The following is a 16,331-nucleotide window of genomic DNA, read 5'->3' on the forward strand; positions in this document are numbered from 1 at the left end:
TATATTTCTGTTCATGGCATTATCAGGGAGATATAGATGGGGAGGTGGGGGTGGAAAGACAAACAGGAAGGCAGCAATAATTCAGCGCGATACATGTCACCCGAGGGATTGTATACATTGTACACTGGGATCTCATAAGATTGACACCGATCTGAGAAAGGATTTCCCACAGACAATGTTGTAGACATCTAAGATCATCTAAGATGAAACTTACTAAATGGATAGGAGCTGGTAAGAAGGAAAAAAGAAGTTGAGAAAAGTGTAGCAACCAGAAGAGAATAGCTTCCTTAGAAGGAAAGAGATTGTGGCACATTTGAGAAATGGAGGTCATTTTAATGTAAAGCTATTGTGTAGTGATCAGCACAGAAGAAACAGGTTGCTGACTCCTCTGCTGGAGAGGGAAGTCATGACCATTCTGCAAGATGTATTCAGGAGTTGGCTCTTAGCCTCAGGGCCATGGGGAACCACGGAAAGGTTTGTTGTTGTTGTTGTTGTAGGTGTTGTTGCTTTGTTTTCTTTGAATGCCAGTCCATGGGTGCTGTTTCTGGGCTTCTTTTTGCTCAAGGCTAGTGTTCTACCACTTGAACGACAGCTCTACTTCCTGCTTTTTTGGTAGTTTTAGTGGAGATAAATGTCTTATAGACTTTCCTGTTCAGGCTGGCTTCAAACCATGATCCTTGGATCTCAGCCTCCTGAGTAGCTAGGATTTCTGGCATGAGCCACTGGTACCCAGCTCCATGGAAGAGCTTCTAAGCAAAGGAATAATATAATCAAAATACAATGTGTTCTCAGGTTATTCAGGGCAGGGGAAAATGAGTAGGGAGAGGGTGTTGGTGTGATTTGTGGAGGCAATGATGACAGCCTGAGCCCTATCACTGTAGTAAGAAAGAAGCAAGCCAAAAATTAAAAAAAGAAAGAAGAGAGCAAGGCAAAGGAAATTAAGTATCATTCTGGAGATAGAATCCAACCATCTAAAGCACCCATGGAAAGAATAATTGAAGAATGCCTCAGAAAGTTCTGTCTTGGTAATGTGAGGGAATGGGATGTCATTCCTTGAGGGGAGACAGACAAGAAGAGACGATGTAGGGACAGGACAGTAATTCCAGGTTAGGAGTATGCTTGGGAAGTCAAGGGGGGAGATGCTTGGTAACTAGGTCTAGAGTTCAGGCAAATGATCTGGATGGAAGCAAATATTACAAAAATTGATGGAAGTAACAGGAATGGTTGAGATGGGTGATGTGTAGTGACAAGCACTAGGACAGAAACTGGAGGATCAAGAACAGATAGAAGAACCAGCACCAGGGAATAAGAAGTACTACTCTCAAAGATAGGAGTGAAACCAAGAGGGACAGAGTTTCAAGGAGAGTATCTAGGAGGAGGAAGAGTTCAAGAGTATGAAATGCTCCAGACAGGTTGATAAAGTAACTTACATTTTTCATTAAATTTGATCATTAGGCTATCAAGGATCTAGGAACAGACTGTTTTGGGAGGAAAGAGCACAGTGTTAGAGGCAAGATTGGAGGTTAGAAAGATGTCGTTGAAGGACCTTTGTAAATGGAAGGACAGCGATAGGAAAGTGCTGGGAAGTGACAAAGGAAGAAGCTTGAATTCCACTTTCAAGAGGCTAAAACCAGCAGTAGAATCTTGTATCTGCTGAAACAGAATATACATACACTAAAGTGAGTTCCTGCACTAATCTAAGTATACACATCATTTAATTCCTGTATGATATGCATCTGTGTAAATACCACTCAGATCAAGCTGAAGGCACTTCAAGCACACAGAAGGCTTCCCGTATCTCTCCCGGTCAACTTTACTCCCAAGAGGAAAATAAGTACTGTTGATTCCCATTACCAGAGGTTAGTTTTACTGTCTCATAAACTCTATGCAAATGAAATCCTTTGGTGTACTTGCAAGATTCTTCCATGTGTTGCAAGTAGCTGTAGGGATTTTTCTTTCCCTTTATCACTGAAATTTTCATTATGTGAATGTGTAAGAGTTTCTTATTAAATGACATTTGATTGCCTCCAGTTTAGGGCTATTATGAATAGAGCTACTAGAAATATTGTGTCTATCTGTATATGTATTGTGTCCATGTGTAGTGTGTCTATAGGTATATTGTGTGATATATATCTTATATATATATACATATATGGTGGACATAGATTTTTCAGTCCTCGTAGGTAACATATCTAAGGAGTAAATTGCTGGATTATTGGGTAGGTATATAATTAGCTTAAGTAAATACAGCCAGGTTTTCAAAAAGAATTGTGTCATTTGTACTCCCAATATTAATGTATGGAGTGTCTTCTCCCATAAGCATGGCATTACCTCTTTAATTTCAGCTTTCTGATGAGCACATTCTTCAAAAGTTAGATTGGTGTGAGTTTATAAGCTACAGCTTCTCAGTCGGTACTTCTAAAAATTTCAAAGTCTTCTTCCTTAAGTATTTCCCATCATTGCCTATTGCCCTTCACTAAACCAAATCTAATATTTAAAATGTACAAACATAATTCAAGATGTTTTAAGAGAAAGCCATTATTTAATTCTCCTTTAGAGGTAGCTAACTTATGATAGAATGACCAGAAAAGTCTCATTCCAACTTATGACTATATAGTCAGTTTTGCCATTAAGTATACTGCCAAGAGACAAGTTAGTTACTAGGCTGAAGAAATTCCTCACTGAAACATTTATTCCAATTTACATTCTGTGTACATGGTAAGTTTAGAGATAGTGGCTCAGTTTCCTTTTCTCATTTTCAATTTAATGAGAGATATTTGAAATCATGACGTACTGTGATCAAGGTTAAAGACTCCGCTTTGAAGAACACTAGTGAGTCTTACTGGAGAAAATAATGAAATAGAGCCAGGTGCCAATGGCTCACACCTGTAATTCTAACTACTCAGAAGCCTGAGACCTGAGGATCAAGGTTCAAAGTCAGCCCAGGCTGGAAAGTCTGTGAGGCTCTTATCTCCAATTAAGTACAAACAAACATTTAAAAAGCTGTAAGTAGAGCTGTGGCTCAAGTGCTGGAGCACTAGCCTTGGGCACAGGGGCAGGGCCCAGGCCCCCAGTTCAAGCCCCAGGACATTCTCTCTCTCTCTCTCTCTCTCTCTCTCTCTCTCTCTCTCTCTCTCTCTCTCTCTCTCTCTCTCTCTTTCTCTCTCTCTCTCACACACACACACACGAAAATATTACGATAGAATAAGGTAAAACCAGATCATTTTATATTTTGATTCACAGTCTTTCTTTCTTTTGATAGAGTCTCTGTCACAACATCTGATCACAGCCTCTTAAGTAGCTGGGATTATAGATATGAGCCACCAACCAGCACTGAGATTATATTTTTTTAAGACTAGCATACTTTACACTTAATTTTGCCACATAGAGAAGTATTCAGAACCAAACTTGATTGTAGCTTTATGTCTGTCTAGTTTAAATCTTTAGTAAATATGAAAGATTTTCCCATGTGGCTCCACAAAATGCTACAAAGCCTTTGAAACAAGTCTGGTCTCTTTTCTAGCGAAACGTAGAGTAGGCCACACTAATGAGCTGATTCATTTCTATCAAAGGAGTGTGGCCTCCTGACCTTCCCATGGGCACTCAAGAGCTATTTATTCTGAGCAGTTTTCTATGAAGTGCTTCATATGAACCAGGACAATTACGACTCCTTTAAGTTTTTTAAAGTACACTTTTACTAAACTCTCCCCTGAAGGAAATTTAAATCCTGACTTTAAAAATCGATTTTAAATTATTTACAATTAAAAACGATATTGAACTTCAAAACAAAATGATTCTTACTAATTTTTAATTTCTTGACATTTTTCTTTAAAACCCATTTTACTCAGACACCTGACTGAAGAATGTGACTCACACCTGCAATCCTAATTACCTGGGAGGCTGAGATCTGAGGACTGTGGTTGGAAGCAAACCTTGTTAGAAAAGTCTGTGAAACTCTTATCTTCAATAAACTACCAAAAAAAGCCAGAAGTGGAGCTGTGACTCAAGTGGTAGAATGTTATTCTTGAGCAAAAGAAGCTCTGAGATAGCACCAGGTCTTGAGCTCAAGCCCCAAGACTGGCTATTTTATTTCAGGCTTATAAAATTGTTGCCAAAATACAAAGATTTACAAAGAAATATGAAGATTACAAATACTTATTGTTAACATTATTTACCTATTATAAATATTTTATCCTGTTCACTTTTCAAAAGAATTATTATATCTATGATCATTTTCTGAATCACCTGAAGGTAATTTGCATACAGCATGGTCCTTCATGATCAAATATTTGTATTTCCTAAGAATTAGAATAGGAAATAGCCTGGGACTCAAGTGGCAGAGTGCTAACCTTGAGCAAAAGAAGCCAGGGACAGTGCTCAGGCCCTGAGTCCAAGCCCCAGGACTGGCCAAAAGAAAAGAATAAGAACAGTCTCTTACATAAGCAGTACAATTACTAACTTCATAAATGTACTTGAACAAACAATCATCGTCCAATCTTCTATCTTCTGGGTTGGTTTTTTTTTTTTTTTTTTGAGCTGAATAATGCTACCCTTTATGCTCCTCCTTTCTAGAACAGTCTCTTCTAGGTCAGGTATTACATTTATCTGTCATATTCTCTTTAGCTTCTATTGAACTGTGCCTTTTTACAGACTTTATCTTCCCTTATGACACTGACATGAATAGAGTTCTCCCTTTTTAATAAAACGGGATAGACTACTTTGGCTGCCAACATAAAACATCCTAGTCTAAGTGCTAAAAAAGCATAAACTTACTTTTTTTTCCACAGCTCTGAAACCTATAAGCCCAACATCAGAATACTAGCATGGCTGAGTTGTGAGAGAGCTCCTATCCACGGTGCAGGGGGGACAGATTCTTAGTGTCTTCCCAGAGTTCACAGAGAAGGAACAAGTTCTTCTGAGTCCCTTCTTCTCAGTGCACTGATCTCCTGAGGCCAGGGCTCCTCCACCTGCATAATCCGATAGGCCTCATGGAATTGGTTCCGGGCTGGTATTGGTTTTGGACAACGCTATTTAAGGGAGAAACTTTTCTAGACTGTTTTCCTTAAAGCACATAAGTAACATTTTGTGATCATCAAAAGACACTGAATTGAGTATTAGAGGGAATTCACCTTGAAAAGTAAAGAAAATAATGTAGACAAGAAATACACATACAGTTTAAGTTTCCAAAATGATTGAATGAAGATCCAGTTCCAGAATTGAACCCAAAATACTAATCAACTTTGTGAGGTATCACACATGCTGTTGGGAACCTAATCTGGTTCGAAGTTTGGAATGCCAGAAACAATGTGAAAAGAAGCTGCATAAGAATTGGATGTATATCCTACACAATTAAGAAGAATGAGGGAAGGGACGGGGAGTCGTGGATGGGAGTGTTGAAAGGGATGACATTGATGGAGTTGCATTGTGTTCACAAGCTGCGTTGTTAAATGGCAACTCCTTTGTATAACGGCTTAGAGATATTTTAAAGAATTAAAAAGAAGATCTTACCCCAAAACAAGATGTTACTTAATTGGAATATGGGAAAACTTGTTTTAAAAATTAAAAAGTAATACATATTACATCCCTTCCTATGAAGAATAGAAAACTAACAAAATGAAATAGGTCCACGAAATTATTTAGGGCTTTAATAAATGAATGGTGAGAACTGGGTAGAATGTTCTACCTATAGCATAGAACATAACTTGCTTTGTAGAACAAATGTAGTTTTAGACATTAAACATGAGGTGGTCTAAAGTATTTTAAAGTATTTTCTAAAACGTTTAAGCTGGAATAAAATTATATCATCAGTTTTCCAAATGAAGTGTTGACAGAACAGATTTCCTCTCCATCCCTAGCCCGACCCCCACCCCTGCCCCAGGAATGGAAGTCATTACATCCCTTGTAGTTGGCTTTGTTTGATGCTCTTGTTAAAACGTGTGCCCCCTTCTGGCAACTCAGTGACACCGCACTCAATAGAAGCATTCTTAAAGCACAACAACAGAATGTTCTTCGATTCTTTTTTAGATCCCAAATGCTCAGAAAAACATGTATTTCAGGCCAGCACCTAACTAATAAAACCAAAAGGATTTTTCCATGCAGCTTCTGACCTGATCTTTCATAGGTCAACCAACAACAATTACATTTTTATGCACCTCATTGCAGTATTACATCTTTCTGTACTCTGCCTATGTGTTAAGCAGTTATTAATATTAATTTAGTGTCTGGTATATAGCTTATGTTCTTTAGTAGTAAGAAATGCAAAAATATTTCTTATTTCTAAATGTTTGGATGACCTTTTCAGGTATTTCAATTAGGTATTATCCTATTTATACACAGTTTCTTTTCAAAGCATATTTGTTCACCAGTCATTCCCACATTAAGTTTGCCTCTATCCCAAAGTTAGAACCAGGCTAGGTGAGCAAGTACATGTTTAATATCTGATTAGTATTTGGGTTCAAATCTGGATCTGTGTGTCTTTAAGTCAACATACTGAAAACTTAAAATGTGTATTTATTACCTGCAGAATTCTTTTTTCTCTATTTTTCTAGACACATTCTAAACTGAATTCCTTCAAACAATTAAATGTCTTTTCATGATCACAAGATGTGAATCATGTGTTCTAAAGTAAACAGTCCAGAAAAGTTTACCTTTTAATAGTGTCCAAAACGATATTTTAAAATGTACCTTTCAGAAAATATTTTTCTTTTTAAGAAATGGTTATCCTTCTCTGTTATTAATTCTGATTATTCTTCCAAAGCCCAAAGTATTTTCTGCCTATCTTTCTGAAATGCATTCACTCTTAAATTTATATTATTTCCTAATGATACGCTGACATTTTCTTCCAAGTACAATGTATCTTATGGTATTCTTAGGATTGTTTCTTCTACTTTATTTTATTTATTTCTCTGTACTAATTTCTCAATAATTTTTTGTATTTAGAAAACAAAAGTTAGAATAACAATGAACCAATAAACCTCACATTTTTTTCATTTTAAGTTAACTTAATTCTTTCACTTGATACAACAATATCTGGAAAATTTCTTCTCTGTGCCAACAACCTCTAATGCCTGAATCTGATTTTAGATTAGGTTTTGTTTGTTTGTTGTATTGTTGATGTTGTTGTTTTGTTTTGTAGTGTAGTCATGCTTATTTTCTTTTCAGGGTGTTTGTTCAGTGTTTCGGACAATTTAGAAACTTTTGATTCTGTTTTGACAATTTATAATTGTAAATTATACAATTATAATTGTAAGTGTACAATTACAAAACTGTGTAATGTATAGTTACAGTTGTAAGTGCTTAGTAAAACCAAAAGCTGGGTATTTTTCATGATGTTCTATTGCTCAAAATAAAATACATCCTCAGGATTATCCTTTTTTCTTCTTAAATAATGGTTTTGCTGATAGAAGCAGTGTTGGATTCATATCAGTAACTTATAATAGTCTAATGTCAGCCCTGTTTAACCATCTGATATTCTTGTTTTCTAGCCTGTCTTATTTTGTGGTTATGTTTCATCTTTCAGATGATTTAATATTATTTGAAGGTGTAGTACTTCTTTATGTCTTTTGTTTTTTTCTGCTGTACTCCTTTTCCTTCTTCAAAATGGCAGCTGGCACTGTTCTGGTCTCGTTTGTCCCCGGTGACTAGCATGATGAAAGAGCCTTCAAGTCAGGGTTCCAAACATGGCTTTAAAACTTGTCTCTGACCCCTAGGAGTTAGTCCCATCTCACTTTCCTCATCTTTAAAATATTATGAATGGCAATTCCTTTGTACAGTTAATTAATTTTTTTTTAAAAAAAAAACCATATTGACACTGTCTAAACTCTAGAGCTTATGACTGGGTGAGGTAACTCATGTCTTCTTTTCTAGTAAACCTAAAAAATACAAGGCATGAAATATAGAGAAACTCTTTCAAAAGTTTATCCGAGTCCACAGGAAACTAAGAGAAATCTCCAAGGTCAAAAATAAAGAAGGAATAAAAGGCAGGATGGAAGACAGCAAGGATTAATTTTGTGACTTCTGGGAGATAGTTTACTGATGCAACAAGGGCTTCCGGTTAGAATGTCATCTGAGAACAGGAAATAAAACTGATTGACCATCTGAAGTCATCTGTGGGGGTCCCTGCTTGTTGTCCTGCTAGACCTAATCTCTGCTCTTCTCCACTCTATGTCACTGGATTCCCTGGTCCTCCTGATTCCAGCTGGGATTGTTTCTCATGAGGTAAATGAACCCTTACATTTTAGAAAAACATACATGCAATTCAGTGTTCCCCTCTTTTTTGTTGTTTCATTGGTAGACTTTTAAAAAAAATATAATTGAACATGTTTGTCTTAACTAACGTTGCTTTAACCTTCAGAGGAGAAAGTGTAAGTACAAATGTAGAAATAGTTTAAAATGCTTATGAGTGCAATGGGAAAAATTGTACTGAATTTTTAGGCAATAAACATCAGCAAGATATTTAGTAGTCCATAAAATCAATAGGAACTATGTCAGAGTAATTTTTTTTTAAACAGAAAAGAAAAAGACTGGGATTTATAGCAAAATGGGGGAGGGGATAGAAATATAAATAAAAGGGGGACAAAAAGTATAAACAAAGGATTGACATAGTCAAATAGGAAAATATTCAGCTGTTATCAATAAAACATATATGATTAATAAGCCATAGGATTTTATACAATGTAAAATAGCAAAATGGAAACATTCAGTTCCAGTAGTTCTGTGAAGATAATAGGTACACATATTTTAGAATTTAAATTCACATGATTAGAATTGGAAATTCCATTCCTTCATTGCATTAGCTCTTTCTTTTTCTTTTGGTCAGTTGTGAGGCTTGAACCCAGGGCCTGGGCGCTCTCCTTGAGCCTCTTTGTGCTCGAGGCCTGGGCTCTGCCACTCCAGCCCCAGCTGCACTGCAGCTTTTTGAGTGGTTAAATGGAAATAAGAGTCTCACAGGGACCGAGCTGGCTTCCAACTACGATCCTCAGATCTCAGCCTCTTTAGTAGGTAGGATGACAGGCATGAGCCACTGGCGCCCAACACATTAGCTCATCTTTAAGTATTCAACATGTGAAGCTTGTGGCTATCAAATTGCTCAGCACAGAAAAAAACAAATCTATCAGCAAAGGAACTCTGCTGCGTGAGGCTGTTCCTCAGGAGGCTGTGTCTATAGGGACAAAACTGAGCTGTCCGGTGTTCACAACTTCCATTCCACTGGCCCTTCCAGCTATCTTCCCATGGTTGTGTCAATCTAGGCTCCAACTGATTAGCACATTGCTCCATTGCCTCCCAATGATGGGCTGTTTTCATATTGTTTTTTTAGCTTTTGAAGGTAATAGGCATGAGACATTATATCTCACTGAATGAAATGTGCATTTTCCAATCACCTATTGAGGCTGAACATTTTTAGTGTATCTGCTAAACTTGCGTATGTTGCCTTCTGTGAATTTCCTACTTATATTGCTTTTCCACACTCCATGTTAAAATTATTCAGAATCGAAAAATGGTTCTGACATAATGATAAGTAAAGTAAAAACAATTTTCTCCACTCAAACTATCCTCCAAATGACTTTAATTAAGTAAAAGGAAATATTAATATGCTTAAAATTTGGAAAATTTGTTACAATAGTTAAATCTATTAAGCCAGTTGGATTTAGGGATAATGTACTTTTCATCTACAAGTGTTTTCAGTGTTGACATAACATATTTATTCATTTTCAAGGGTCAAAACAAATACGGTGTTGCTTGAGGTTTGGGAAAATTATTTTAAAACTTTTTACTCTGTTTTCTAAGTGTTCCCATTGGTTCCATGTAGACTATGTGATTATTTTTTTATCCCTGCTATTATTTTTATTTGACATTACTCCCTTCTGGTGGAACACTGTGTTCTTGGCAAAAACAATTTAAAAATTACTTTAAAAAATAAGAAAATCCATGTTTGTGTGTGCGTATGTGTCATGTGTATCTAAAAAGTAAAAGTAAAATAAAATGGGAAGAGAAGAAAGTCATTTCAAGATTTGTATGTTTAATTAGACAGCACATTTAAATTGCAAAAGAGATGGTTTCATAATTCATAGCAGAGAGAAATGACTTGTGCATATCGCTGGAGAGTTTACAAGCACATGTTTTGGAAATGGAGCTTAAGCAAACACAGGCACTTGGACTTCAAGTCGTCAGCTTGGAAGAGAGGTGATGTTCTTTAAAAATGGAACTACACTGACAAAAAAATACAAGAAACAAAAATTGTAATATTAGAAATACATGAAAATGTATTCCTGCTGACCTCCCCCCTTGCAGAGGAGGTGGGGGGGGGGGAGGCTGTGTTCTGTTAGGTGCTATACCACCATGCACCACCATGCACAAACTTCCTCTGGCAAAATGTGGCATTCCCAAGCACATTTTTCCCCGAATCGTGCTTCCCTTGTCAGCCACAATTCTTGCTTTTGTTCTTTCATTTCCTACCTGGGCCAACCTTTCCAGATTCCTTGCTAGGTGATGTTTTTCCACAAGTACAAGTGCTTTTTGTAGCAAGTCCGGACAGCACAGCCAGCATTTTTATGTTGAACAAAACCGACAGGAGCTGTCTTTACACCTTTTCACAGAGACTGCAGGCCCCGGCTGACGAGGTGCCCTGGCATCCTTCAAGCAGATTTCATCAGCTGTGGGCCTATGGACTGTGTGCGTCTCTGAAATTTTCGTAGAGTAAGCCATAACATGCCTTATACAGCCTCTGTCTTTCCCAGTTGCTTCCAAATGAGCATCCTGGAAAGCCTCGGAGCTTATTGTTTCTATCCTCCCCCTCGCCCGTGCCTGGACTAATCACCTCACTGTTTAAGGGCCTTTGAGTTACACACTAATTTCTAAAGTGGGCATGGCTATGCTTACGTTGATTTGCATTGATGGCAGTTCGTAATCAATGAGTTGAAAGACAAGAAGGCCAAAACGAAGCCAACATTTAAAAATGAGACATTTCTAAACTTAGTATAGAACTTTGCCCTGCAAACCCTGGAGTGCAGACCAAATAGGATTTGCAACCTGAATGCACACTCTCCAGGAGCCTTTGCAGAATAATCTGCCGAGCAATGCTTGGCTTCTCAGGGGTGCTTGTCATGAGAGATGCCTGTCACTGTGGTCCTAGAGCCTCCCGTGGCTTTCCATCTGCTCAAGTTTGTGCTGAGGTGTGGCTTTGGATCGACTTCCTGAATAGCATCTGAAAACATTTTTCTCTTCCTGCGTTCCCTCAGAATGTGCTGGGAGGTTTATTGAGGCTACTCTTCACTTAATGCAAGCTACTCTTACTTGATGGAGTTGGTTCTATGTTACGTTACAAATCATTTGTTTCTGTGAAGTCCAATTTTAGTATTATCATGGTATAGTAACATGATGGCTTCTTTCTCTGGATACTGCTTTCTTTGGCTGCTTCCCCCCTTTTTTAATGTACCTAGCCCAAACCCTGAGTTCCCCACTTCCTGCACAAGTGCTTTTATATGACCTACACCCATGACCTTTTGTTTTTATTTTGTTTATGAGAAATATTTTACTACCTTTTTGCTTAGTCTGGCTTTCTCTACCTCCTTAGAGAACAGACATCCAGTCCATAATTCCCTTTTAAATGTATCTCTTGTGCCACGCCCTGTTTCAGCCTAATATCTTATCTGATGTTAGTAAATAGAAAATAAAAGCAAAGACAATACACAAGAATAATGAATGAGGTGAGAGGAAAGAGAATAATGGAAGAAGCCTCTGAAAACCTGTAATGGAAGAAGTGAAAGAAAGCCAAACAAACTCCACCCACATGATCGTTCCCAGCTTTGAAATACGCCTGCATTTATCTGGTGTTTACATGAATCAAACAAGGGGGTAGGTTTTTTAAATGAAAGAAATTTTCAATTGTAAGTATAATAAAAGGACTTCCTTAGACTGATTGGGCAAAAAGAAAACTGAATGGGTAAAAAATTTATTGAGAGTAGCTGCTGTTTCCGATATCACTAAAATACTTGAATTCTAATATGTGTAAATGTACCTAATCATTTGGTAAAATCTATGCAATTCACAGTAGCTATTTCATACAAATAACTAAAAACCATGAAATTCCTATGTATAACACCACAATTTAATGTTATGTTGTAGATTATACCCTATCCCATATTAAAAAAGAATTGCTAGGCATGGGTGGCTCACTGCTGTAATCCTAACTACTCACAAGGCAAAGATCTGAGGATCGCAGATTAAAAGCCAGCCTGTGCAGACAAATCTATAAGACTCTTATCTCCTGTTATACAGGAGCACAAAAACAAAACAAAAGAAAAAGCCAAGCAAGAGGCCCTGAGTTCAAGCTCTAGTACCAGCATTGAACACAAACATTGATGTGTTCACCTGGGGTATTGTAACGAGCTCGCCCAATGGTTCTCAAAGTGTGGGTGCTGAACCAGTGGGGAACTTAATACAAATCTAATGGTCAAGGCCCATCTCAGGCCCTCTGAAATGGGAACTCTAGAGACACAGCCTGGTATCACTTGGCTTTACCAAACCCCTAGATTATTCTGAAGCACACTAAAAGGCGTCGAGATTTTTGAGGATCTCTATGATCAAACTGCAGACTTTGAAGTGACATGTTGCAAAATGATCTGAAAGAAACTATTATAGCTTTGCATTTCCTATTCTCAAACATTTCTATTTCTATGAAGTTAAAATTTAACCAATAGCTAATATGTATAATTTATATGTGTAGTGTATATATTAATAAACCATAAATGCAGATTGGATTCTTACTCCTGAGTGTCCTATTGATGCAGTCTTAAACAAGTTCCTAAACTATCCTAGGCATCATTTTCCTCCATCTGTAAAATGAGGATCAGGATAGCAGCTACCTCATTAGATTCATTATGAGAATGAAATAGGATGTGAAAGTTTAGCAGAGTGTCTGACAGATGATAAATCTGCGGTAAACATTACCCAGTATCTTGCTAACGCTGAATCAAATGCCAAGAAATAATGAAAGTGTGGTCTGACCCTCAAAGCCTTTACCGGGGAAACTCACCTTGTTTTGTTTTGCTTCCCTAGCCAAGGACTCATGAGCTTACATAATTTATACTGTTTGGAAAATCCAAAGTGACACGGGCCCATTGGAGAGACTGACCTAAACATTTGTTAATTGCTATCTCCTCCCGCCCATATGTGTGTCTGCCCCCACAGCTATTTCTTGGCAGAAGTGCAGAGGCTTTTCATTCCGTTTCGCCTAATGGCATCATTAAGGGGAAAAATCATGTTGATCTCCACCATGGAGCCATTTAGCTGAAAACTTACTGGCAGTAAAACAGTATTGTGTCAAGGAAGAAATACAGGACTGTAAGGTTCCTATCACGGTTCAAAAATCTTAATTTTCGGGGCTGGGAATATGGCCTAGTGGCAAGAGTGCTTGCCTCGTATACATGAGGCCCTGGGTTCGATTCCCCAGCACCACATATACAGAAAATGGCCAGAAGGGGCGCTGTGGCTCAAGTGGCAGAGTGCTAGCCTTGAGCAAAAAGAAGCCAGGGACGGTGATCAGGCCCTGAGTTCACGGCCTAGGACTGGCCAAAAAAAAAAAAAAAAAAAAAAAAAGAAAAATCTTAATTTTCTTACAGGAGACTTTGTAATATGCTATTATCAAATAAAAATACCATAAGATAATCATGGGAATTCTCATCAACTCTTATGTAAGTGCTTTAGAAAAGGTCATTATTTTCTTCTTTTTTTTTTTTCCAAATTCACTCTTTTTTGAGTAGGAGAAACTCCATAAATACTGTTGTTTTGAGTCCATAATAAGTAAGAGAGAAACCCGTAACCAAAATGTAAGGATGTCTCAGCAAAATCCATTCATAGTTGTTACCTATGTTCCCATAGGACCACATTATGTAACTTAAATCTTTTCAATAATGGTATCACGTATGCATTACTATCTTTTTTTTTTCTTTGCCAGTCCTGGGGCTTGAACTCAGGGCCTGGGCACTGTCCTTGGCTTCTTTTTGCTGCAGGCCAGCACTCTACCTCTTGAGCCACAGCGCCACTTCTGGTTTTTTCTGTGTGTGGTGCTGAGGAATTGAACCCAGGGCTTCATGCATGCCAGGCAAGCATTCTACCACTAGGGCACATTCCCAGCCCTGCATTACTATCCTGATTCAGTATTTGAGGTACTAAAAGGTTAAGAAACTTGCTCAAAGTCACATGACTGATTAATGAAATCAAGGTATAAACATAACTATTTGACTACAGACCACTTATGCTTTGTGTGACATCAGGCAAATGGCTATTCCTAGTCCTTCTTCCCTTTGGAAACATAGACTACCATATTTGAGTACCCCCTCCCCAAACAGGCATATTACTCTTGCTTTCCCTTACCACTGCCCTGGCCTCTTTGAGGACACCGCATATAGACAGCCAAGTCCATTTCCAACAGCGGAACTGGTCAGGCTGGCAGGTGAGGGGGATTGTCCATCTTCCACCCCAGCACTGAGTGTTCATTTGGGTCCATGTCAACAAACATGAATGAAGAACTTCCAAGGAGCCCACTGCCCGGGAAAGGGCGGAGTTCTTATCGTGCAATCTATGGTATTTTTTGTTTTGTTTGTTTTTTAACCTCAGCAACAGCTTGAAGATTCAAGTCAGATTCTCCCAGCTTGCAGCCCCTGTTAATTTAACAGATTACAAGAGCTAGTAAGATCAAGACTCTTAAAGAGATATTTGCAGGCACCATATGAATCCCAGCCAGACAGCATGGAGAGAAAAATGTCAGGAGAATCTAAGGGGAGCATGGAGACTCTCAACCACAAAGAGTGATAGGTAGGACAGAAGCAGGCCAAAACAGTAAGAAAGACATGATATACGATTAGACAGTGTTTCCGTAATACAGTTATTACAACTTTTTAAATGGAGAAAAATGAGTAAGGCACTTGGTAATGCTAACCATTATTTATTATGAACTTTCCCACTGTGTGATGGAGATATTGCAAAGGTCTTGGCAGAAGGCAGGCCAAAAGCAATGGGAAGATGGAGACTAGAACATAACCCCGAAGTTGTAAAAGGTGCCTGGCTGTCTGAGTCCCATCAGTTCATAGAAAGGCAACCAAGTAGTCACCCAATGATAATTCAGTTATACTCCAGGCTTCCTTTTGCTTTTACAAGTCAAGTTTCATTTCTGACAGAAACCCAATAGCTCCAGGACAGAGGTTTATCCCAGCTCATGTGGGGTTGAGAGCCAGTCAAAGAGTCAGCCATATGTTCCCATGAAATGACACGCTGTGCCGTGAGGGGGAAAGCTGCAATTACTCTTCTAAAGCTTCCTGGGAACAGCAAACCTGCGAAAACTCTATTAGGAAAAGCCAGGAGGCTTCCACCTACAGCTCACAGCGCATAACAACTCGCAGAAGGGAGATATGGAGCAAATGGAGACCCTGGGGAGAGACTTGACTATCATATGTATGGATACCTTGAAAATTGTTCTGCTTTTGTTCTCTCAAGTGACTGAGCTCCTCTTTTTATGGAGATGTGCTTATTGTCTATAAAACAGTATGGTTGTTTAATCAGTGCCTGGCATCTGTGCTGTGTTTGTGAACGCAGAAAGACTCTGGCTGGGATTACCGGCAGAATTTGAAACCTAAAATAACAACTTGATTGAACAAACATGTATGCCCTTTTGGCTCCTGAATATCTATTCATAATATCGATTTAGGAGACTGCCTTAAGAAATCTTCTGAAACTGTGAAGGGTGAACTCTGAAGGTGGCATAGAATTAGGGCGTATTCTGGTCAGCAGAATCCATCCAAGAGGAACCAGTGAGGATATTTGAAGAGATAACCTGGAAGTAGTTGTCCATGGGTGAAGCTTTTAGTGCCTTTCCTGGCTGGCTATTTGCTCTGTAAAAGAAAGCCAATGAGAAAACCAAGGATACTATCCCCTTCCCTCATCTTTTTTTTTTTTCTTTTATCAGTCATGGAGCTTGAACTTGGGCCTGGGCACAGTCCCTGAGCTGTTTTGCTGAAGGCGAGAGCTCTGCCACTTTGAGCCGCAGCTCTACTTGTGGAATTCTGGTGGCTACTTGGAGATAAGGGTCTCATGGACTTTTATACCTGGGTTGGCTTTGAACTGGGATCCTCAAATCCCAGCCTCCTGAGTAGTTAGGACTACAGGCCTGGAGCCACCAGTGCCCAGCCCTTCCCTCATTCTGTTTAGCTTTCTGAATCTTTCCTTGTCATTTGATATCACACCCAACCACAGACTTGACTCCAAAAATAAAATTTTAGACATTATCTGTTAGAACAGGCAGTCTGATTTCCATCTCTGCAAGCTAATATGTCATT

At 38.5% G+C, this 16,331-nt stretch overlaps 1 protein-coding gene across 4 annotated transcripts in view; it reads left to right on the top strand.

Annotated features, from left to right (window-relative positions):
- Positions 1–16,331, top strand: part of LOC125367692 (regulator of G protein signaling 7 binding protein) — a 93,295-nt gene that overhangs the window by 26,315 nt on the left and 50,649 nt on the right. Inside the window, exon 2 of one of the 4 annotated variants that reach the window (XM_048368388.1) lies at positions 8,198–8,217. The exons of the other annotated variants lie outside the window; for them this stretch is intronic. Coding sequence (XP_048224345.1) covers positions 8,213–8,217 — 5 coding nt within the window. The 5' untranslated portion in view covers positions 8,198–8,212. The remainder of the gene's footprint in view (positions 1–8,197; positions 8,218–16,331) is intronic. 4 annotated transcript variants of the gene reach the window in all.

This window comes from Perognathus longimembris, chromosome 19 (assembly GCF_023159225.1).
Source record: "Perognathus longimembris pacificus isolate PPM17 chromosome 19, ASM2315922v1, whole genome shotgun sequence".
Classification (NCBI taxonomy): domain Eukaryota; kingdom Metazoa; phylum Chordata; class Mammalia; order Rodentia; family Heteromyidae; genus Perognathus; species Perognathus longimembris.